Source organism: Passer montanus, unplaced genomic scaffold, assembly GCF_014805655.1.
Source record: "Passer montanus isolate IOZ18808 unplaced genomic scaffold, ASM1480565v1 scaffold2, whole genome shotgun sequence".
In the NCBI taxonomy this organism is placed as follows: Eukaryota; Metazoa; Chordata; class Aves; order Passeriformes; family Passeridae; genus Passer; species Passer montanus.
The window spans coordinates 23,145,925-23,168,773 of NW_024366591.1; the positions used below are offsets into that span (position 1 = coordinate 23,145,925).

At 41.7% G+C, this 22,849-nt stretch overlaps 1 protein-coding gene across 1 annotated transcript in view; it reads left to right on the forward strand.

Moving 5' to 3' along the window:
• SLC2A12 (solute carrier family 2 member 12) overlaps nucleotides 1-22,849 on the forward strand; it is a 39,252-nt gene that overhangs the window by 14,692 nt on the left and 1,711 nt on the right. Inside the window, exons 3-5 of the mRNA XM_039706866.1 lie at nucleotides 1,955-3,271; nucleotides 20,363-20,485; nucleotides 22,669-22,801. Of these exons, the coding sequence (XP_039562800.1) occupies nucleotides 1,955-3,271; nucleotides 20,363-20,485; nucleotides 22,669-22,801 (1,573 nt within the window). The remainder of the gene's footprint in view (nucleotides 1-1,954; nucleotides 3,272-20,362; nucleotides 20,486-22,668; nucleotides 22,802-22,849) is intronic.

The window sequence follows — 22,849 nt, forward strand, 5'->3', positions numbered from 1 at the left end:
TTTGGAAATATTAACAGATATGAACAACAACAATATAAAAAAAATTGTTCTATCACTGGAGCATTTTGCATATTTGTTTCTGTTATTTTCTTCAAGATGTTCCATCTCCATTCCCAATAAATCTACCACCCGCCCCCATCTTCTGAAAGACTTTTCACAATAATCCCATTCCCCCTGCGTCCTTACAGCCCATCAAGACAAAACCATGTGCTTCTCCCGTCTCTTGTCTGTCTCTGGTTTGCCAGCCACACCAGCTCAGTGGCTGAGTGAGTTGCATTTGTTGCACAGCACGCAGTATCTCAGGGCTGCTGCTGTTTGGCTTCTGCTGTTTGGCTCAAAGTTAGGAGAGGTAATAGGTGATACTTATCTTAAGAGACTTAATGGGCTTGCCCATCTCCCCTGATCTCTGAGGCATTGCTTATATTCACAGTTGTGCTGTGCTACTCTCCATGATAACCTGTGTGCCTGTGGAGTGGCTGCAGGGTGGGGTGGTGGAATTGTTTGCTTCTGGGAGTTGTTAGGACAACACAAGGTGGCTTGGGCTGCAAATGTGGCAGGGATCCTGCCAGCAGTTTAGTAGGGTATGTGGCCACATGCCAGGGTCTGGGCCTGGGCTCTGGCACTGTTTACTTTAGCAGCGCAGATGTACTGCTAGGGCTGCTCTCCTTTTCTTTATTCAAGATTTGCTTTTGAAATGTAATATCCTCTATCAAATGGGGCTGATGCTCACCAATGTGCTGAAAATTATTGGCAAAGAACTCTGAGCAGTCAGTGTGATCAAAGGGCCTTAACGCCTTAGAAAAATGAGCTAAACATAAACAAACTCCATCTATCATTTCTAATTAGACCATATACCACTCATTCCAGGAGAATTAACTAAATACGGACTCTGTTAGTCTGCAAAAGCCACCTCTCCTCCGACACATCCCATCTCTTTAACTAATTGCAAAATCAGAAGTTGATTTACTCTTTTCCTAGTTGTGTGGCAGCCAACATCATGATGTGAGGAAAATCATGCTGGGAGGAAGAACAAGACCAACAATAACAAATTGATATATTCCTCAAGGTTTAGAGTGCAAAAGGCTTCACAGTTAGTAGAATATGATCAGTCAAATCTATCTTGTAACAATAAACAATGAATCACAATTGTATAAATTGAGTTTGTTTTAAAGGAGAGATTCAAAGGCATATGATCTGCATTGTTTTCATCATCTGTTTCTTGTTCCTGACATTAAAAGCAATGCAAAATATTTGATCAAGATACTCCAAAGAATCTGAGTTTAGATGTGAGTAAAGCCCATAGAGTTCATGAGTTTACCTCAAAGATCAGTTTCCCTAGAATATCCCAGATACCTGTATCAGCCTGATGCTTACTGAATAAGTCTCCAGTTTGGCAAAGTAAAAACAATGGTACCAAGAGCTTTCATGTCATCCTCAGGCAAAACAAAGGAAATAATATGTGGTGAGGGAAAACTTGTTACTTATTTGAGTCAAGGTTGAAGCAGTTTGGCTGAGAAATTTGTGCTTTCCTTGCTCATGGTACTCTAGTTGAGTAGATGAGACTTTCTTTCTTTGTTTAGGAAAAACACTGAAAAATCTCAAGGCAAAAGTTTTCTCACCATTTTTTTTTTGCAATAATATTCTGAAATAGAAGGTTTAATTATTTAGCACCTGATCAAAACTTTATTGACTTTTGATCAGAAAGATAAGGGACACAAAGGTGTCAAAACTAAAGATTTAATATTAATTTGGTTTGGTTTTTTTTTCTTTTCAGAAATAGTTTTTTATGTAAATAACTTTTATGTCACCACTGCTGCTGGTTGTGTACCTAACTGCTTTGCCTAAAAGTTACAGAGAATTTTTTTTAAACTGGTAGATCAAACAAAGTTATTAATTGTCAGAATGTTGCAGAAATCACTCTTTCAAGGTTTTTTGTTTTATCCTCTTATTTCAGGTTGTGGAACATTCACCTTTCTATCTTCTGCCATTGCTGCCATAAGTGGACTTCTGATGGGCTATGAGCTGGGCCTTATCTCTGGGGCTCTTCTTCAGATGAGCAGCATTTTAACACTCTCTTGCAAAGAGCAGGAAGTCATTGTAAGTTCCCTGCTTTTTGGGGCCTTATTTGCATCCCTTACTGGTGGATTTCTTATAGACAGATTTGGAAGGAGACTTGCTATTATTATTGCATCATCTTTACTTGTGCTGGGGAGTCTGATTTTGCTGCCCTATGAATCATACGAGATACTCATTGTGGGCCGGATTGCCATAGGCATTTCCATATCATTATCATCAATTGCAACGTGTGTGTACATCGCTGAGATCGCCCCACAGCACAGAAGAGGCCTCCTTGTATCATTAAATGAACTCATGATTGTGATAGGCATTCTCTTTGCCTATATTTCAAATTATGCTTTTGCCAGCATATCTCATGGCTGGAAGTACATGTTTGGCCTGGTGATTCCATTAGGTGCTTTGCAGGCTATTGCCATGTATTTCCTTCCTCCAAGCCCTCGGTTTCTTGTGATGAAAAATAATGATGAAGCGGCGAGAAAAGTACTGGAGAGGCTACGGGAAACATCAGATGCCACTAAAGAGCTTACTGTGATTAAGTCTTCCCTGAAAGATGAACATCAGTATAGTTTCTTGGACCTGTTTCGTTCTAAAAACAACATGAGGGCCCGAATGCTGGTAGGGCTCACTCTAGTGTTTTTTGTGCAAACAACTGGGCAACCCAACATTTTATTTTATGCATCGACTGTTTTGAAGTCAGTTGGGTTCCAGAGCAATGAAGCTGCCAGCTTGGCTTCCACTGGAGTTGGAGTGGTTAAGGTGGTCAGCACAGTCCCAGCCACATTTTTTGTGGATCAAGTTGGAAGTAAAACTTTTCTGTGTATTGGCTCTTCTGTTATGGCAATATCATTGGTCACTATGGGCTTAGTGAACCGTAACATACATGTGAATTTAACCAAGGTCTGCAGAAGCCAGTCTCCAGAGGATTTCTCTCTCCAGAGACCAGGAAACTTCACTGTCACCAATGGGAGTCTCAAGGACCTCTTTGCTAGCATGGCTTCAACAGAAAGATTGTCATTTGATGTACAAAGCCCAGATGTTGCCAGGACAGGAGAACTGAACAGGACTGCCCCGGCAGGAGGCAAAAGCACAACAGGGTCTCATGTGGAGAGTGGGGAGGTTCCTGTTGTCCTGAAATGGCTCTCACTGGCCAGCCTGCTTGTCTATGTTGCTGCATTTTCCATAGGTCTTGGACCAAGTAAGTGTTTAATTTTTCTAACTGTTTGTAACTTAGATTATTAAGTGCTGGGATGACATGCTTAGCTTGGCATTAGGCAGTTCTTAAGTTGGGCAAAGCAGTGTTGTCTGCCAATATGCACTGGTATTGTAACACACCATCCTGGTAGGCCTGGCATGTACTTCTTAGGAAGAGGTCCTGCTCCTTAAGGCCAATGACCTGATCTCCCTTCTATTCACTGTAATTAACTGGTCCCTCTTCAGTAATTTACTGCTGTTAGCTTTGTACAGCAAAAATTATGGAGCCCCTGGCTATCTTTCCTCTTTCTAGTCTATTGTGTCCTTCCACTGGGAAGGTTAGGATGTAGGCATTTGCTGCTGCTACCTCCTAAACCCAAGATAATAATAAGCTCTGGACCTCTGTATTGTATGACATTGTCAAATCTACAAAATACCAACCTGTCTGAAGATCTGTCCTTCTGACTGTGTAATAGTCTTCAGCTATAGAAAACACATTCAAGGTACCATAATTCAAGAGCACGCTGCTCCATTGCCACTGCCTGGGTGGAACAACACAAGTGGGAAGACACAAAGGTGTGTTCCTGTACAGCTGGCACTGTACTGCTGCATCTGCCATCACACCTGCATGGGTCTCACTCTCTCCTGGAGAGCATGTCTGTCATTCCAAGGGACTAAAAATTAAATCTTTTCTTTTGTTTTGTTTCAATAGGACTTGCATAATGTTGTACTTTGAAGGGGTTGACTTTTTAAGTCATTCTGCAAAACCCACATGCCCAGTCCATTATTTATTAACAGACTTCATGTGCTTTTGCACTCTGGCTCAAACTTGCATTGCAAACAAACTGTACTCTCCTGTACTATTATGATAAAAAGCTTGCCACAAGGATACAACCCAACAATTGCACTAACAACTACTCCCCTGCAGTATTTATTTATTTTAAACATTGCTCACAGTGTGAGATAAGCATTCATTGCCAGGGTTGCAAGCTTGACTGTGTTATTACAGCATTATTAATTCCCTTGAAGATTGTCTTGGGGCTGGGTTCTGCTTTCTGTGACATAGGTTCAAAACCAGGGATGAAACCCTGAAAAGAAAATGTTGCTTGAACTTTTATTTGGGCGTTTCAAACATATGTTTAATGACTCTTAGAGTGGGGTCACATGTTCAGTCTTGGCCTCCTGCTGAAGTCTGCTTTCCTGGTGACCTGGCTGTAAATGGGTTCTTAGTCATTTGAGTTGGCCTAATGTACAGCTAATGAGAACAGTGTCTATTTTCTTGAGGGCTACAAAAACGGATGTGTTTTCCAGGCTGATCTGAGAAGTCTCTGGGGCCAGTGCTTGTTTTTTGACCTCTTTCCTGACTTGAGAGCTCAAATGCTTTCAAACAGAAAATGGGAAAGAACAGGCACCGTCTCAGCTCCATCATGGAGCAATCATGTATAAAGCCACTGTGAAGCAATTTGTACTGACAGATGCATTTGTCTAGCAAGTGAAGGCCAGACCTAGTAGAGATACAGGCATTTCAAGTTGCAGCTAAATCCTTTCAAGGCATTTTCCTGCCTTTAAAAGTGCACTGTTCAGTTAAAATTTTAGTTAAAAAGTGTAGAAAATGCAAGGGTTAGAGAACCAATAGATTATTGGAATCTTCAAAGGATCTATCATGCTTGAATAGTCTGGAATGGGATGCAAGGTTAAAATTTGTGTCTCATGTACAGTCTACAACATCTCCTGTTTGGAGCCCTAATCCCTGAATGTGTTTTCAAAACCTAGCTTTCTTACCCTCAGTGATCTTTTTTAGTGTAAAGAAAAAAAATTAGCCCCTCTGCTTATATAAAGTAAATAGTTTTAACATGTTTATGTTCTTCATCTCTAAATCTGGCCTGTGGTCTGGACCAGACTTTTCAGTGGGAAGGAGGCATCGAGGCTGCACTTGCTGGCTGCTGTGTCCAGGCTGTGCCTGGGGCACCTGGGCACAGAAGCTCTGTAACACCTGCACCACTGAATTTTCAGTGGGAAACTCTGATTCTCAATGCAGTGCCTGCCTCCATGCAATGGCTGGCTAAGGTGAGGGTGGTGTTGAGGACACCTGTCTTTGTAGATCAAATCAACATCTTTTGGATGTAGAGCACAGAAGATCTTGCTCTTTTCCTTCCACACCACAAGGCCATTTCTGGAATAAATTCACCCACATTATTTTGAGTGCATGCTGCACTATGTTCTGTGGGGATAAAAGAGACTTTATGTAGGACCATTAGGAGATGACACACTCTTCACAGGAGAGATCACACAATCTGAGCTCTATCATCTTATTTTTTAACTACTTTGTACTTTTTTTTTAGCCTTTTTATTTTTATTTTTTATTCTGGTCAAAGTGAGTTACAATCCAGATTAGTGTACCAGACATTTATAAATTATTTCTCTTTTGTTGCCAAATTACATAAAGTAGATTGATTTTTTAAAATGAACTAAGCATATGCTAAATATATTTATTGCCTTTTATCAAAACACCCAGGCAGCACTGTGATGAGCATTCAAAAATAGACAGTGAGAGATAAAAGTCATTTTTGCATTACAAAAGAATTCACAGACTAGCAAGCATCTGCTTAGTCAATTTTTTGATTCTGGGGTGCTCTGTATTTATATTATCAGCCCTTACACAAGATAAAAGGGGTATTTCTGCTGCTGTGTTTCAGTTTAATTATGTCTGATGAACTGCAATTCAAGTGCTTGTTCACACTCAATTTCACACAATTATGAGGACGTTTTGTAGATGCAACAAATCAGTGTTGCATCACACCACGGAACAGCACATGCCATTTCTCTTGGGGTGTTTGCAGAGGCGTTTCAAGGCATGCAGTCATTAGCTAAGGGGCCTTGCTTGACACCCCTGTTTGTCTTGGGTTACCCTTTGTCTGTGTGTCAGAAAGGACAAACTAGGATCAACAGTTCTCACGAGGGAGTGATGCCTGCAGAGCCCTAAAGAAACCACTCCCAGCTGCCGTGTGAAGGGTGAGGGGTGTGAGAGGAGCTCCTGGTTTTTTGCAGCACATGCTTGTAAAGGGAAGCATTGTAACCTGCTGTATGTGGACAGGGGAGGGACAGGAGAAGCCTGAGCCTGGCAGAAGCACTGCTATGCCTTTCACAGGAATCAGTGAGTGGAGGCTGATGAGACAAGTGTGGTGTGGAGGTAGATCACCCAAGCTAAAATGTGATTACTCAGTGTGACCTTGGAAATTAATTTAACACAAAGGAAACACACAAATAATCTAATCAGGGCTATGACCATGCATGAACACTTACTAAATGGCATAGAATTAATAGTTTCAGAGCATCTCATTTGCCAATTGCTGTGTTCAAACCATTTGAGAGGCAAAAACTAGACATCCTTTCTCAAAAAGAGGTGTCACTTCCTTCATTCACCACTGTGTGTGGTGCAACATGTTGGGATGCTGGAACAAGGAAAGCTATGCTCCTGGGATGTCAGACTTATTTTCCAAAATGAGGCTGTAAATATAGGATTCCTATGTTTGGATAGAGCGTGTGCAAGAGAGTTCTCTTGGTTAGCAACTGTAGGGCAGCTATAGCCTCTCTGAAACAGAGTGGGTGCCCAGAGCTCTGCTGCTCTCCTCACAGACCTGATGAACAAAATTCAGATGTCAGATTGCACCCATTACCAAAGATCTGCTTTTCTGCCTTGACCTTCTCCTTTTGCACCATTTATGATCAAATACTAGCTAGGGGCAGCTTCCCCCAATATTTCTTGCATATCCCCCTGAGTGAGGTGTTCTCATCAGTAAGTAGCTGGAAGAAATACAGTAGCACCACACACAGGTATGCAGGGATGCAATGGGGTCTAGAGGCAATGCTCTTTATCAAAAAGAAGTCAGAGTGGCTCCAAGAAATCCTAGGCTGAGAAGCAGGTAATGCAGACTGATTCTGGACCAAACAGAGTCTGTTTTCCCAGTCTGAATTTGTTCTTGCAAATTAAAGGCAAGTGAGCAAAACAGGGCTTGGGCAGTACTCTTTGCACATATTGTGGGAGTGAAGTTCAAAGGAATCCGTGAACATCTCAGGGATTTTTTGGTGTGTAATGAGGAACACCTTTAATGAGTGAGGGATGTCAAATGTATGCATTTGGACTGCATGCATGGCATTGGTGCTTTGCACAAGAGCTCTTCCTCTGTGAGTTCTTTAAACACATTTCTGTGTAACTGCAAAAGCATTTAGGCAGTTGGCCAGTGAACTTTGGGATAATCTGCTGGAGCAAATCACATCAGCTCTGCTGGCTTCATGGCATTTCATGCTGAGCATGCAGATGAAAATCCACAAAAACACCTACAAGTGAGACTGAGAGGCAATTTTGTGACATGAATCATCCTAAAAACTCCAAAATGTAGCTGTAAAAAGTCCAAAGGTACTTACGTCTTTGCCAACCTGGGACAAAGATGTTCTATTACTTCATGTCCTAGAGCAGCTGCCAGCTTTCTGTGCCTCTTCAAAGCCAAGGGATAAACTCTAGAGCTCTTTTCTTGGAGACAAATTCCTCTTTCAGGTGACAGCTTGGAGCTGCAGGGATGTCCCAGACCCAAGCACTTAGAGCCTTCTTTACACACAGATTGCTGTGGCCACAACACACCCAAGGCAAGTCAGTGTCTGCAGCTGGAGAAGTGCTTCCTTGGTTTCAGGGTTTGGCACAAAGAAATACCTTTCCATGTAGATATAAACATAAAAAAATATTTTTAACATACTTATGGTCAGCATATTGAGTGCATAACCAGATCTTGGAGGAGGAGTTTAGAGCTTACTTCAAACCCTTATTTTCCATGTCAGTGTTGCAGTCCCATTGAATCATAGCTCCCATGAGTGGGTGCTTGTAGGCTTGGCAGTACTTTGGTATTACTAAATACCTGTTAAAGAATTAAATTAAATCTCCACGGGAAGCCTTCTCAGGCTGGGATATAATGGCCTCTGCAGCCATCTGCTATCCTCAGCCACCAGGTGAACATTTCTGATTGGAAAACTGGAAAAAAAATCATGTGCTCATCACTCTTTCTTCTTATCTCCTGAAGTGATCACATTACCTGCAAAATAGGAGACCAGCTGACTCCTGGGAGCAGCACACCAGTGCCTAGGGCTGTGAGGTCCAGACTCCCAGTGGATGCAAAGTATGTCTGCAGGGCATGTACGAGGGGAGGGTGAGCCACAAAATGGGGACATTGCAGTTTTGGGGACAGTGCTTCCCCCCAGGATGGCTCTCTGATGGACTCTTAGCCACTCACTCACAGCCACCTCAGATGAATGCTCCTCCTGCATTTGGGGATCCCTAACATCTCTTTTCTCTCCTTGTGTGGATGCAGAGGCATTTAGAGAGGCAGATTCAAAGTTGTTGGAGCAGACACAAGAGAGGATAGACACAGGTGAACAAACCAGGGGCTTGTGGTCACTACAGTCACTTCCTTTACCTTTGTCCTAATGCAGGGAAGGCTGGCAGGCCACCAAGCCTGCCTTCGTGTTTTACTAGTTTCACACCGGTTAAATTCCTCCCACATGAAAGACCCAGGATTGTGTCTTTGTGGTCCCCAGGCTGCGTTCCCCCAAGATGGTGCAGGGACTGTGGTTTCCAGCAAGCCTTACTGTGATGCACCATCTTGCTGCTGTGGGAACTGTCTGTGTGGATCATCAGCCCTGGGAGGAGCAAAACCCATGCAGAGAAGTTGGTAAAGACAAGTCCCTAGTGAAGGCACACCTTAAGAACAAATTTTTACTGCTGAAAGTGTAGTTTAGGATGATAGATGTCTATTTCTAGTTTAAATCTACGCAGATTTGCCATATTGAGTATATCTGAGTTAAATTTATATCAGCTTGAATGAATACTTTAAAACTGAGATAATTTGTACCTAAAATGGAACAGATGTTTCAATGTGTTTGGGAATCCAACTGATGCAGGAACCAGATTCCTCAGATTATCCAAAAAGGCTAATATTTTCTCCACCAATGGGGGCTTTCAGATCCCCACTCTCTTACTCAGGGCATGGTGTGAATAAAACCAAGGTTGTGAGTTCAACCCCTGTTCTATCCCTGTACAGGCCACTCACTCAAAAGGTGGACTCAGTGATCCTTGTGGGTCCCTTCCAACTCAGCATGTTCTGTGAAACCTGTGAGACCTGTGACCTTTCCTTTGGCACAATGCTCACTTCCTTACTGGCTGTTAAAGGAACTTTAGGATGACCGGGAAACTAAATTAGACAGCATTCCACATGCAGTATGTTTTAACTTTTGGTAAGCCCTGAAATGGTCATGCATTTGGACTAGACGACCATTGTATGTCCCTTTGTACTGAACTATTCTATTCTATTCTATTCTATTCTATTCTATTCTATTCTATTCTATTCTATTCTATTCTATTCTATTCCATTCCATTCTCATCTAAAAACTCATTTGTTTTCTCTGTGTCTTATTGTGAGCTGTTGCATTTAAATGCAGCTTTAAACCAGTGTTGGAGAAAGTCGGGAAGAAGGAAGAAGGATCAGGCAAGAAAGATCAAGGAGGTTGGATGAAAGCTGAAGGGTTCACAAGAAAAGTGAAATCCATGGAGGTGAAGAAGGAAGTAATCCATCCTCAGTCCATCACTGTCTTTCTTATACAATCTTGAGTGGTTTGTGGTGGTCTCTATGTGTTTTATTGGATTAATCAAAGCAAGACCCAGAGCTGGAACACTGCCATAAGGCCCAGAGAACTATACTGGAGGCAGATATAGTTCCTTTGACTTTGGTCCTGTAATTGTTAGATTAACTGGCTACCTGAGTTAAAGCATGATTCACTAGCACAGTTAAAGGCTGAACCTTTTACGTGTCTTTCACCTCAGTCACTAAATGCACCTGTAACAAAACCCAGAACAGCTGGTTTGACACATGACACTGCACAGCCCAGGGACTCGATCACAGAGGTCATCTCTTGCCACCCTGACAATCCAGATTGCATGGGATGCTTTTTCCCTGCCCCTTAATGCTCTTGGGCTTAATCTTGGCCACCAAATGTTTGACCTGAAACCGGAAAATCTTGTGGGAATGAGAACTGTCCGTGTGGAAATCCTGAACTTTCCATGGACTTAGTTGGCTGTTCCCGTGTTTTGAAATATCATAAGCTTAATGGTTTTGCACTGTCTTGGAAAACATCGGTAAAAAATCAGATACCTAGAATTTGCCTCAATATCTCCTACATTAAAGCAGTATTTCAGGCTTCTAAAAGTATGTTGTATTAATTTGTAGTGCACAGAAATCTAATGTTAACAGACATTCATTCTCAACATTGCCTTGCATGACATTTGTTTACAATGTTTTATTTTTGAGTTTCTACATTTTCCCAGCAGCTGTGGCCTGACCTTATAATTCACAGAAATTAGAAGCTTCAATTTTATGATTTTTTTGTGGTTTATTTTGGAAAATCGGATAGTGACAGGGACTAAATCAAGTATTCAAAACTAATCAAGTGCTTAAATGCTATGTTGGAATTTAATGAAGATAATAAACCTTGGGAATATGCATGTTTCACTGAGAAACAGTACAGAAAGTCCTATTTCAGATAATAAAAAAAGTTTATCTTGGATTCTTTGTTTTATGACAAGATTCCTAGCACTGTTTATTTGTACTGAATCATCTTTTAATGCATGCATCCATGTGGTTTGAATATGACAGTCCACGTGCTTATCTAGTCCATCATTCCTGTGCTATTCAAATGCTGCTTCACATGGCCTCTATTTCACACTGTGTCTGTACTACCAAGCTGCAGTAGAAAGGCAAGGCATACCAAAATGAAAAATAAAGCAAGGGTTGTAAATTGCCCACTTGCCCCATATAAAGTTCATCTGAAGCCTCTTGTAAACACATCGAGCTATCCCAGGAATAGGTTTGCCTTTTCAAAGGCTGATTGGTAGTGAAGTGCAAACCAATTTGAGATATTTTTGGATAGCTGGATATTAATTATAGGATTTCAAATTGCAGGAGATGCTTTCTAAAATATCAGATTAATAGATTTGTCTTATCTTACTTGATAAAACCTACAAATTTGGGGGGCTTTTGTAAGTGTCAAAAAGGTCATAAGAAGGGAAAATTGCTTGTGTGAGAACAAGACATGGGAATGTCAGTGGGAGCTTCTTAATTGCTTTATTATGTTATTGTATTTCAACCCTAACACTGAATTTAAACTGTATATTGAAATGCACCTGAAATCAGAAACATGATTTTCACTGACATTTATGTTCCTGTTTGTAACTCTAACGTGTTAATGAGGGAAAGTCTTGGTGAATCAGGCCAAAGGCTTTGCCTTCTGAGAGACAGAGCCCTGGCTACTGTGAAAAGAGGGAGAGACCACAGCATGCCCCAGCCACTCTTCCTGTGTCTCTGCAATGACAGTGGTTCAATCTGCTGTTGAAAAGGTAGGTGACTTCCTGTGGTTTGGCATATTATGCTCCACTTAAAGAGGGATTTGAGTCAGTATCCTGAGCTTGGTGCTCTGCATAGTGTTAATATCTCTTTACTAATAGTTCTGTGTTAGTAAACCCATTGACACAAAGGTGTTGCTTAAGAGAAATGGAGCCTGTGCTTAAAATTATGCACAGTTTTAAAGTTTAGCTCATATTGGTTTTCTTAACCATGTTCTAGGAAATAAGGCCATTGTGATACTGAAATCTGTAAAATGTTTGCAGGTTATCTGTCAAGCTTCGTAAAATCCAGTTTCCTTTGTGAAAGAGGGCTGGGGAAGAATTTTTTAGAGGCAAGCTGATCTTGGGCTAGCTTTGTGCAGAAACTAAAACTGTCAGTAGGACTTCAAGTGCAAAGTCAGTATTTTATGAACTTGTAAAGTTCATGAAACTAAAACAGGTATTATAAAATATGAGAAAATAGTTATGCTGAAAAGGTAAAAATGTGTAATCAATCACATAACTTGATGGCTCTGCTGAGGAAGGTGAGACTGTCAGCCAAAGCACAGAGAGCACGGTAAGTCAGTGCATGAAGTCAGGAGACTGTTTCTCCCATGGCATCCAAGTTCCTGTGCCACACTGAGGTCTGGGAGGAAAGCCAGGAATATTTTCTCAAAAGGAAAGGGCATGCAGGAGGGCACCCAGCTTCTGCTGCCTTGGAAAATCGACCCTAAGTACAGAAAACTCTTATGGAAGATAAGTAAAAGACACTTTGTGGTGGTTAAACCCAGAGCCTTCACACCTTCCTCCAGCAGCCACCAAGCAAAACGTGGGCAGCCATTTTCAGCAAGGAACTTAAAAAAAACTGTATCAGTACAGGCTTCTCACTAAATAAGTCACTATTGTAAAATGTTGTTTATCCTTTCTACTAGGAGTTTTGTGAGGCATGTGCACAAATAAAATCTCTGTTTTTCAAGAGCAAAGGCCTAAATTGCCCCCAGCTGCTGTGTCACAACAGGTATTTTCCGCTGTGCAACCCCTCAAGGACCACCAGTAGCCCTTGGGTACTGGAAAAACAGGTTCACTTATCCCACCCAACTGAGTAATTTCTCCTCTGCCTACTTTGTAGAAGAGAAATATGTGATAAGCTGAACTAATTCACACAGAACTTCCTCATGAATTAGAGCTTCTGGCTTCTGCAGTCATTCCTTTGCAAATGCCTCAAAGGATTATCCTGGATTCAATATTCTGAACAAATAAACACCCACAAATAGGAATACATATTTCAGGTTTTAATTAAAAGGCCTTTTTTGGATCGCAGTATATGTTTTATTATAGTAAGCATATTCTCCCTTTAAAGCTTTTTAAAATTTTTCCTTTTTCGCCCTTTTTAAAAAAAATCTTTTCCACCACTCTGCACGTTGTTCTGTCTTGATGGGAGAATTTGAGTGTCTACATAACAAAGGGTGAGAGAAATGGTGACTGTGATGCCCAGATGCAAACAGAATTTTGACCTCATGCATCAGTTCAAAACAACTTTCCTTAGGGTACCTGAAAATACATACAGACTGTTACCATATCTGCCAACAGCAAAGTTATGATGCATTCTTCTTTTTTAACTCCATCTGGCAACTAAGTACCTCACAGCTGCTCGCTCACACTTTCCCCTGCCCTTTGCCCACTAAGGAGGAGAATTGGAAAAAAAAAAAGTTAAACCTCATGAGCAGTTTAATAATTGAAATAAACAAACCAAAAGAACAATTCTAATTATAGTAATTATTATACCAGTAATACCAATAACTGTGATGAAAAGGGAAGAGGCAGAGAGGGAGAGGAATAAAAAATGAGAAACAAGGGATGTACAGCACAATTGCTCACCTCCCACTGACTGAGGGCCAGACTTATCCTGAGCAGTGATCGGTGGTTCCCAGCCAATCTTCCTAGTTTATAATCTGGGCATGATACTCTAGAACAGAATATATATTCTATATATAGTATAGAATATCCCTTTGGCCAGTTCCTTTCAACTGTCCTGGCCATGCTCCCTCCCACTTTCTTGTGCACCTGCTCACTGGGAATGGAAAACTGGGCGTAGGAAACTGAAAAGTCTTTGATTTAGGGTAAGCACCACTTAGCAACTAAAACATCAGTGTGTTGTCAACATTGTTTGCATACTAAATCCCAAACACAGCACTGTACCACCTACTCAGAAGAAAATGGTCTTTCTACCAGCTGAAACAGGACAATTCTACTCATAGATTTTCTGCTGAGCACTTTTATTGGGCAAGATGGTCTGCAAATCACATCAACTAGAATTCTACCATTTCTAGATCCTTATGTATTTATCACTACTTGCCCAGTAATCCTTCAGATAGGGATCACCTCTAAGAAATCTCATTTGTGGCTAGTTTTTCCAGATGAAAATGAACAGTAATTGAGGACCACTGAAAACAGATTTAAGAATATACTGAACACCTTGCATTTAAAAGGAAAGCCCATATGATCCATAGCATTTCTTTCAAGTTCATGGAGATGAAAATTTGAATAGTAAAACAAAACAAAAAAAATCATTAAAATGCAGCCCTGCAGTGTTGAGAAGGTTAAGGGAGGAAGGATCACTAGGAAAATCTGATGTGAATTGCATCTCACTGCCCTCCTTCTCAGAGCACAGATGATGGAGGTAATGTTTTGGAATCACTATCTTCCCTCAAACCCTTCTTGCTGCCCTATCATAAACTGGAGGAGGCATGAGTGATTTCAATGGCCCACCACAAAGTTCCTTAAAGAAACACATGGGAGTGCTCAGCCTGTCTCTTAGATAGTGATGAAAATAGTACAAACAGTGGGCAACAATTTTTATGTACTCTGATACAGCCTCAGAGAAAAAAAAGGATTAAATCCCATTTGTCCTAGTAATGTTACTCCAAGGAGTCAGCCTAAAGGGTTAACCATTAGAAAGAGAATTGTGGTGTACCAGAAGAAAAGAAAAAGAATTTAAATTTGCTGCAGCACATCAGTTCCTTCTAGATCATCAGTGGCATCAGGTATCTTGCAACCAGTAGTCTGCTGCTTGGAGAGAAGCACCTTGGCAGCCACAGAATTAAAGTACGTATTTATAGCCTTCATCTGCAGAGATCAGGATGCAGCCAGAGGCATAAGATTAGCTGAGGCTTCTCCTGACTCCCCCATAGCTCAGCAATACAGTAATTCCACTCCTTTTGATGGGCAGACAGAGGGTAGGACTTGACCCTCTCAGGCTGGCTCTCTGCTGGCAGCTTCCATGCTCTCCAAAGCAATACAGCTGCACATTGGCTCTGTATTTGCCAGATATTAATTTTGAGCAGCCATTTCAGTTTCATATTATGGGGCAGAGCCAGAGAGAAAGATATCTCTTGTTAAGCAAGGTCATAAGTTGGTGACTGGTCATAGGCCAGTCACAATCATCTACTTTGTCCTCTTGCACAAAACTGTGGGGCAGAGCATAAGTCCACTTTTTGTATATCCTATCTCCTTTATCTGCTTTGGAAAAGGACCAGCTCCCTCCCACCCTCTCCTTTTTTCCACTTTAAGCATCCCTCACTTTTGCCAGCCCCCCCGATGACTTTCACTGGATCTTCTGTGCAAGCCTTTGCCAGAGTTACATTATGTGGGTGCTTGGAGACCTGCTGGGACAGTGCTGGTGTGTGACAGCAGCACATGTGTCCCTCCAGCCCAGCTCTGTCCCAGTGTCCTCTCAGGCACACACCTCACCACCACCACATATTCTGAAGGCTCCTGCAATCCCCTTTGATGCACAACGTGCCCTTTGATATCAAGATCAGCTTACTGCTGAACCTGGCCTTTAGTGGGAAGTGGTGGCCACCTGGCTATTTCTGGGGATACTCAGAAAAGCCAGAAGCCAGGAAAATGAAAAACCTGTTTGGTTTCATAAACCTGGAATAAAAATCAGGTCTTGGGAAAGCCAGTCATTGGCCAAGTCATGCCAGTCCTGCCATCTCATGGGAGCTTTGCAGTGACTTGTTTGCATCCTTCCCTAGCACTGATCATTTGTTACACACTCTTAGATGGTCTGTCTGTTACTTCATGGGGTAATCCCTTCCTTATCTTCACCTGGACCTTGTTTTGTTAGCAACACAGGCTTCCTTTTCAAAATATAAAGTACTTCTGCCCACTTCCCTCCTAAGCTGTAAGTCCAATTAATCACTTTCCAGAGCTTATATACTTCAGAAGCCTGAATTCTTTCAAGTATTGCAATGACCATTTTCTGAATCTCACCATAAAGAATTTGATCTCACACAATGCAGGTACAAGAAAAAAAATGCTAAGCAACAAATGAATACCAAGGGAATCTAATATTTCACTAATAAGAGCTGCTGAGCAGCTTCCAATTTGCTTCTACCTCCTGGCAGCAGGAAAAGGTCAAAACAAGGACGTTTTTCATTCATGTACCTCACTTGAACGTTGAGCACCCTCAAGCTTACGGTACTTCTCAGTTATTCTCAGATTTTTCTGCTTCTCTGATGTATGTTAATTTCTCTTTTTAAAATTTATTTACTGAATACCAGTAAATAAAGAAGTAAGGAAATAAGGAAGTACAGAAGTAAGGAAGTAAAGAAGGAAGATGTCACATGAAGTTTGAGATGTTTCTTTGCTTACAGCCCAGGTATAAAGTTCATTAGTTTGGCCGTGTTGGCTCAAACAAAAAGTCCACTTAATCAGTGTGTTACCCTGTCTCCAACCATATAACCTACAGCCAATAACAAGTGCTGAGAGACAATGCAGAAGAAGAGGCCCATGCAGCATGCACAGTTGTCCTTCTGCCTATCTGTAGTTTAGAAAACTTCAAGAAAAATATTGAGGAATTAAACAATTGGCTGCCTGATGATGATATTGCAAGTAACATTCCAGCAATCATACTGTGGTTTTTTGTTTTTTTTTGTCTGGGCACAATGTACACCTTTTCTAAAGACACTTTCCTATTTCTAATAGTTTTCTTCATTCAGTAGTTTATCTGTGCTGAGCTATTTCTATTTTTTTTTTTTTTTTTTTTGGTCTGGGCACAATGTACACTTTTTCTAAAGACACTTTCCTATTTCTAATCGTTTTCTTCATTCAGTAGTTTATCTGTGCTGAGCTATTTCTAATTAATTTGGTTGTATGTATATTTTAAACCTTCAACCATGTAGTTTAAACATCCTCTGGAGCACCATGGAAGCCCTTACCCTGATCTTTATACAAAGGAGGGTTATGTTAATATTGTTCTCCTTTCAAAACAAAATGTGGTAGACTTTTCCCTTTCTACAAGAATATTGAATTTTAAATGTTATTACCAGTGTAACAAAGCATCTTGCTCATGGTTGCATCTTGAACTACTCAGGCTCAGCACTGAAGCATGATTTGCCATTTTTCTCTCATTAAACATCCAACAAAGTGCTTAAAGGAACCCTCATCTCTGGTATGTAAAATGTACTCCCAGCACTGTGCTCAATTATGCATGATTTATTCAATCTTAATGGGACTAGATGAAATCTTCCCTTACTATTCTGTTTCCTGCTCACTCAGCCCCCGTGACTTTGTTTAGATGTGGATGTCACCATCCTGGTCATGGGGCTGTATATTATATCTGAATCCTTTTCTCTTTCCACTCGGGCAAGGAATATCAGGCCATCTAGTTTCTGTGATATTTAATGAAACAGTTAAGCTCTCTGAGCCAATGCAGTATTCCTGTCTGCATTTGCAGTGTGTGTTCTTTTCTCTATATTGTACCACGATAAAGGACCATTAAGCTGCACAATTTTTCTTAACTGCTGTCAACACACAACAGACTGTGGGTCAGCAAAGGTGAGTTTCTGCCTGCAGCAACAAACCCTGCAGTTGTTGAATCCAGCACAGAGAATCATGCTGCCCAGCCCTTAGCCTCATCTCTTGCCTACATCTCACCTGGGGATCACCAGCTCTTTTCCCATCCATTCCACTGACACCAGCCAGGGGTGGCCAGAGCAGGCTCTGAAACCTACAGAGTGTGTGCAGTGTGATTGCTATTGCAGCATCCTTTGGAAATACTGCTGGATTACACAGCAGATGGGGGGCTGGGGGGTGGTATTTGGATCCTCTTTTCAAGGACAGGCTGATTTCCCCTGTAGAATGCCACTGCTTAGGCTGGGAAGGCAGAGCACACGGGGGGCTTGGCAGCAACTTTGGGAGCGTTAAGGTTAAATTTCTGCAGTGTGTGTGCACAGCACAGAAGGCAGCAGCAGTCATTATGAATGGGAGCCTGAAACTGGCTGCTGGCTTCCCCAGAGCAAGTCACATCCCTGCCATACCTTCAGCAGCTGCTGCTTTTTGGCAAAGCTACAAATAGTAAACACAATCCCAGAGAGGTGCTAAAAGCAAAGAATCGATGGTTATTGCTGCTTCAGCTTGAGGAAAGGAGTAAACAGACAGTAGTGTCAGATTTCTACAACTGCTCTTTCTCCTGGAGGAATGAGCTTATCCACTCCTAAGCAGAGATCAGGGCCATGCCAGCGGGTGTAGCGACCATCAGCAGACATGAAGAGCAGTCCTGGTGTTTTTGTGGCATCTGTCTAAACTAAATAAGTGGTTGCAATAAAAGCAGCTAACCACTATTACAGCTGATGCAGATCCTCAAGTATTTTGGTTTCTTAACAGGAAAACAACACGATTCAAACCTCCAGACGAATTATCAGTTAGGCTGAAAGGGCCAGTCTGTTGGAAAACTGCACTGGAGTACTGGAGTTGCTGCAACGCCACACATTTCAGCTGCACCCCATCCTCCAGTGCCCAGAACACTGCTTTGTTCCTGGATGTTGGTTTATGCCCAGCAGAAAGTGGGTTTGGATTCTTTCAACCTTTATTTTAGTTCTAATGTGATGGTAAATATCCCTTTTGCCAGATTTTGATGTGTAACACTTTTTGCAGCTGAGCTTTTGTGCTGGCTGGCAGGCTGTCCTGTGGAGATGAACTGCAGGGGCTGTGAATGCACACCTCAGAGTGGCTCCTTTGCCTCTTACTTACTTGCTGCTTTGCTTTTCAGCTCCTGAAGTGTTGTGACTAACAATACTAGTTTCAATAGCCCTGGTGCTGAGGGCGTGCTGAATACAATCGTGACATCCCCATGACTTTGCTCAGGTGCAGGGCTAGCTGCCTTCTGCCTGAGAAGTCAGTTCACTTCTTCTTTGTTCAAAATTTGTCTGTAGGCACACCATAGAATGCACCAAGGGTGCTTCTTTACACCAACATTTGTCTTGTCAGCAGCAAGTGTGTGAAAGCTTGACATGATCCAAGTCATTAAAAAAAAAAAAAAAAAGAAAAAAAAAAAAAAAAGAAACAGAAGCCTCTCTATGGCTGCTGTTAGATGTGGCAGCTGTGTTATGGCCACTTGACTATGCCCAACAGGGTTAGGCCATTATAAAGAGTGGTCTTGATTCTCTGTAATAAAATTATCAGTCTTGTGGGTCACTCGCATGGTGGGAAGTGAAACTTTTTTTATTTTTCTTTAAGTAATATAAAAATCTGGGCCAAGTCCACAAAAAAAAAAAAAAATCCAAATCTATGGTACTAAGAAATCTAGAATTTGCTCAAATCTGCTCTGTTGACTCTCAGCTCAGGGGGTTTTTCCCCATTTAAGCTAGTCCTTTTTAGTTTCCTCCTGAAGCACCTTTTTTTTCCTACCTTTACCAGTGAAATACACTTGGACATACAAGAGCTTGGTTTTAAAATGTATCTTCTAGACTGCCCAGTGCAAGTGTTCTGGGTAAACTCCTATCTGTCACTTTGCTGAAATAACAGCACAGATGAGTGATTTATAATGGCCAAGGGCCTGAAGACACAGCTCATCCATGTGTACCTTCCTGCTCTTGTGCCAGTCATCTGCTAACTCACAACCTCTCCACACAGAAACCTCTTGCTAATGCATCTTGCTTGTCAACAAAAGGAGAGGGTGAAGCAGGTTTTTGGCTGGGCTTTGGGTTTGTTTGTGTATAGGTTCTTGTTCATTTGTTTTCTGATAAATCAGGAACAATACAAAAATATGTCTTTTTTTTTTTTATTTTTCTCTTGCTATCGAGGTGATTACACAGCCAGCTCTTCATGTCTGAATTTGCTTTTGGGAGCTAGCAGCACCAGCATTTAGATCACCTGTGGTGTGGTGTGGCGTGACATGAAGGAGTCAAAAATCAGTCCCTCTCTCTTCATTTATACCTCAGCAATCTCATTTATGTGGAGCAGAGAGCTGGAATAGCAAGCATAGTTCAGTATGGCAGGTTGATTTATAAGGTGGCATAAACACACAGTGCCCCTCTGAGGCTGAAGATTGCTTTGGTTTGCTGCCCCACTTCCATTAGTGTTATGTCACTCGAGAGTTATTTAGTCAGACCTCTCTTTCATACCCAGATGTGCAGTCAGAGCTCACCTCCCCAGTCCCGTGCCACCTGTCACTGGCTCAGGCACCCACTGGACAGGGATGAAGGGATGGTGATCCCAGGTGATGCTGATTACTGCACATGCTGTCTGCAGAGCGTGGGTCCTCACAAAACTAACTCCCTGAAAATCAACTTATTCTTTCAGGTGGCGTCGCCTGAATCCATGGACTACCTAGAATTACAGCAAGGAGAGCCATTCTTCCAAAGAAACATTTTTTTCCTTGTATTTCAGTGTCCTGGTTGGTCCTGAGTGAAATTTTTCCTGGTGGGATCAGAGGACGGGCCATGGCTTTGACATCTAGCATGAACTGGGGTATAAACCTCCTCATCTCCTTGACGTTTTTGACTGTAACTGGTAAGATTTCTCTGTGTCCTTCCAAGTTGATATTCTCCTAGTGGGCAAAATAAGTCTCTCTTATACAAAAGCATTGCTAAAATTGCAGCTGTGAAAGCCCAGGAGACAAGATCTCTGTTTAGGTGTTGGTGTAACTTCACCATCCTCACCACACCTTTGTGCCAGTGGCTTCAGCCCCACAGTGCTGGCTGTCAGACCAGCTGGCACATCCACTGCACAGGCTGTGAAACTCAGGTCTCAAAAACACCATTGCCTTGGTAGGCTGAGAGTGTTTAGGATTAAGTCCTGCATCTTCTGAAATCAATGCAAGTTCTGTTCTAGAACAGACCACAGCTTTTCTGATCAGACATTTTTAAACACAATCCCATTTAATTAATTCCTTTTCACAGGAATGTCTCGGCTCTCAGAAAATTTTCTTTAGAAAAAAAATGTCTTTGTCAGGTAAAAGTCTTTCACATCTGAATGCAAGAAAGTAGAAGACTACCATGTATGACTTCTAATTTGATGATAATCAAAGGGGAACATTAAATGCTGATGCTGAAATTTGTTGATTAGCAAATTTGTTTATCTAATTTTATATTATATGAGGCTTTGCAAATTTTAGTTTTCAGTCTTATTGTGAGGAAAATTATGTGCTGAAAATCAAAATATATAAGAAAGCAGAAATTCCAGGTTTCCCTTATGTCTACATTACTCTCCACCAGAGCCAGACAATCAACTCACAAAAAGTCAAGGTAGTTTTTATCCCGTTAGATATTTTTTGAGACAGATTTGGAAACGAATGTGATCTAAACTAAAACTAAACTGGGTTTCACATTTGCATTTTCTTTAAAAAAAAAAAGGCGAGAAAGAGAGAAAGAAAGAAACCACATCCTCCATTCTGAATACTATTTTGGTTAAAACTAGGAAAAATATGATAGGTAAAGTTCACTGTGCTCACAGTCTCACTTCAATTGGATCAAGGGTCTTCTTCAAAAAGAAACCATCCAGTTACTCCCACTCACTGCCCCGCATTTTGCATCACAGAACTGCACTCCTGAACTGCACAAACTTTTGGACAAAACCAAACAAGAAAATGCATATTGTAGGTAGTCTGGCTGCCAACACTTGCTCAGTCCTTGGACCAGACTTGAGTTATTCCTAAGGAAATGTCCCCAAAACCACCTGGTGCACACCTCAGGTGCTCAGTGTCAGCTTTTTCACCGGGAGGTCCCCTCTTGTCATGCAGCATTACTTGTTAATGTACATCTCTCTGTTATCCTGGTCTCAGTTTCAAAGACTGTAAAGCCCTAGTAACTCCCTTGGCTTAAATGGGTCTAATCTGGATTTATGAAGGTGTAAGTACAAGAAAATATGCATACCTCGTTTGTGGTGGAAAGGAGGATTGGGAAATCTGTTGTCAAATGAATACACGTGGAGGTCACAGTGGCCAGCAGCATCTGCACTTAGGTGCTGATGCAGAGGTACCAGCTGGATCAGGAGCTTCAGCTGCAATTTTCAGCTCATGACACAACTGGCAAATGCCTCAGCTGCCCAGGTTTATCTTACCAGGGAAAAGAGCTAAGGGGGCTGCAGCACGCTGTTGGGTTTGTACACACTTTACTTTCCAGGGGCTGGAGTGCATCCCTCAGCCCAAGGATCTACCTGGCCCTGGACTGCAGGCTCAGGAAACCTCTAGTTCTTGGATGGCCCCATTAAGTGTTCACTCTTGGATCACTTTCTGGCACAGCAGCCGTGACTCACAGTGGAAATGCTGGGCACTGACAGGTGGGGAGGATTAGCTGGAGACAACTGTAATAGTGTGAAAAATGCTTGGATTTACTCCAAGAAAGAATGTGCACCAGAAAGAGACCCCGGCAAAAATCCAAGGCACTCATGATCCCCACTGCCTTCCCACAAACCAGTAACAATGGCTACTCACTGTTTTCATCCAGAGTGATTGCAAATAAAATAAACCAATAGGTTCATGCTAAGTGGACCACTAGGAACTCATTAATTTTCTTTCATAAGGCATATTAGAAAAAGCAAAGCCACTCTTTCAATGTATGTGAGCTAAGAATAGCAGCCTGGCTTCTTTCTAACTTCTCCTGTGCATTAGGGGCTGTATCCTATAAAATACAGCAACAGGAAGAAAAATGGTAGTATTTGAAAATTAAAAAAGACAATGTTTTCTTCCTTTGTAGAGCTCATTGGCTTGTCCTGGGTGTGCTTCATTTACACAATAATGAGTCTAGCATCACTGGCTTTTGTTATCATGTTTATACCAGAGACAAAAGGATGCTCTTTGGAGCAAATATCCATGGAACTAGCTAAACAGTAAGTACCAAGCATGGACTGCATCCCCCAAGTGCCAGAGGGACAAAG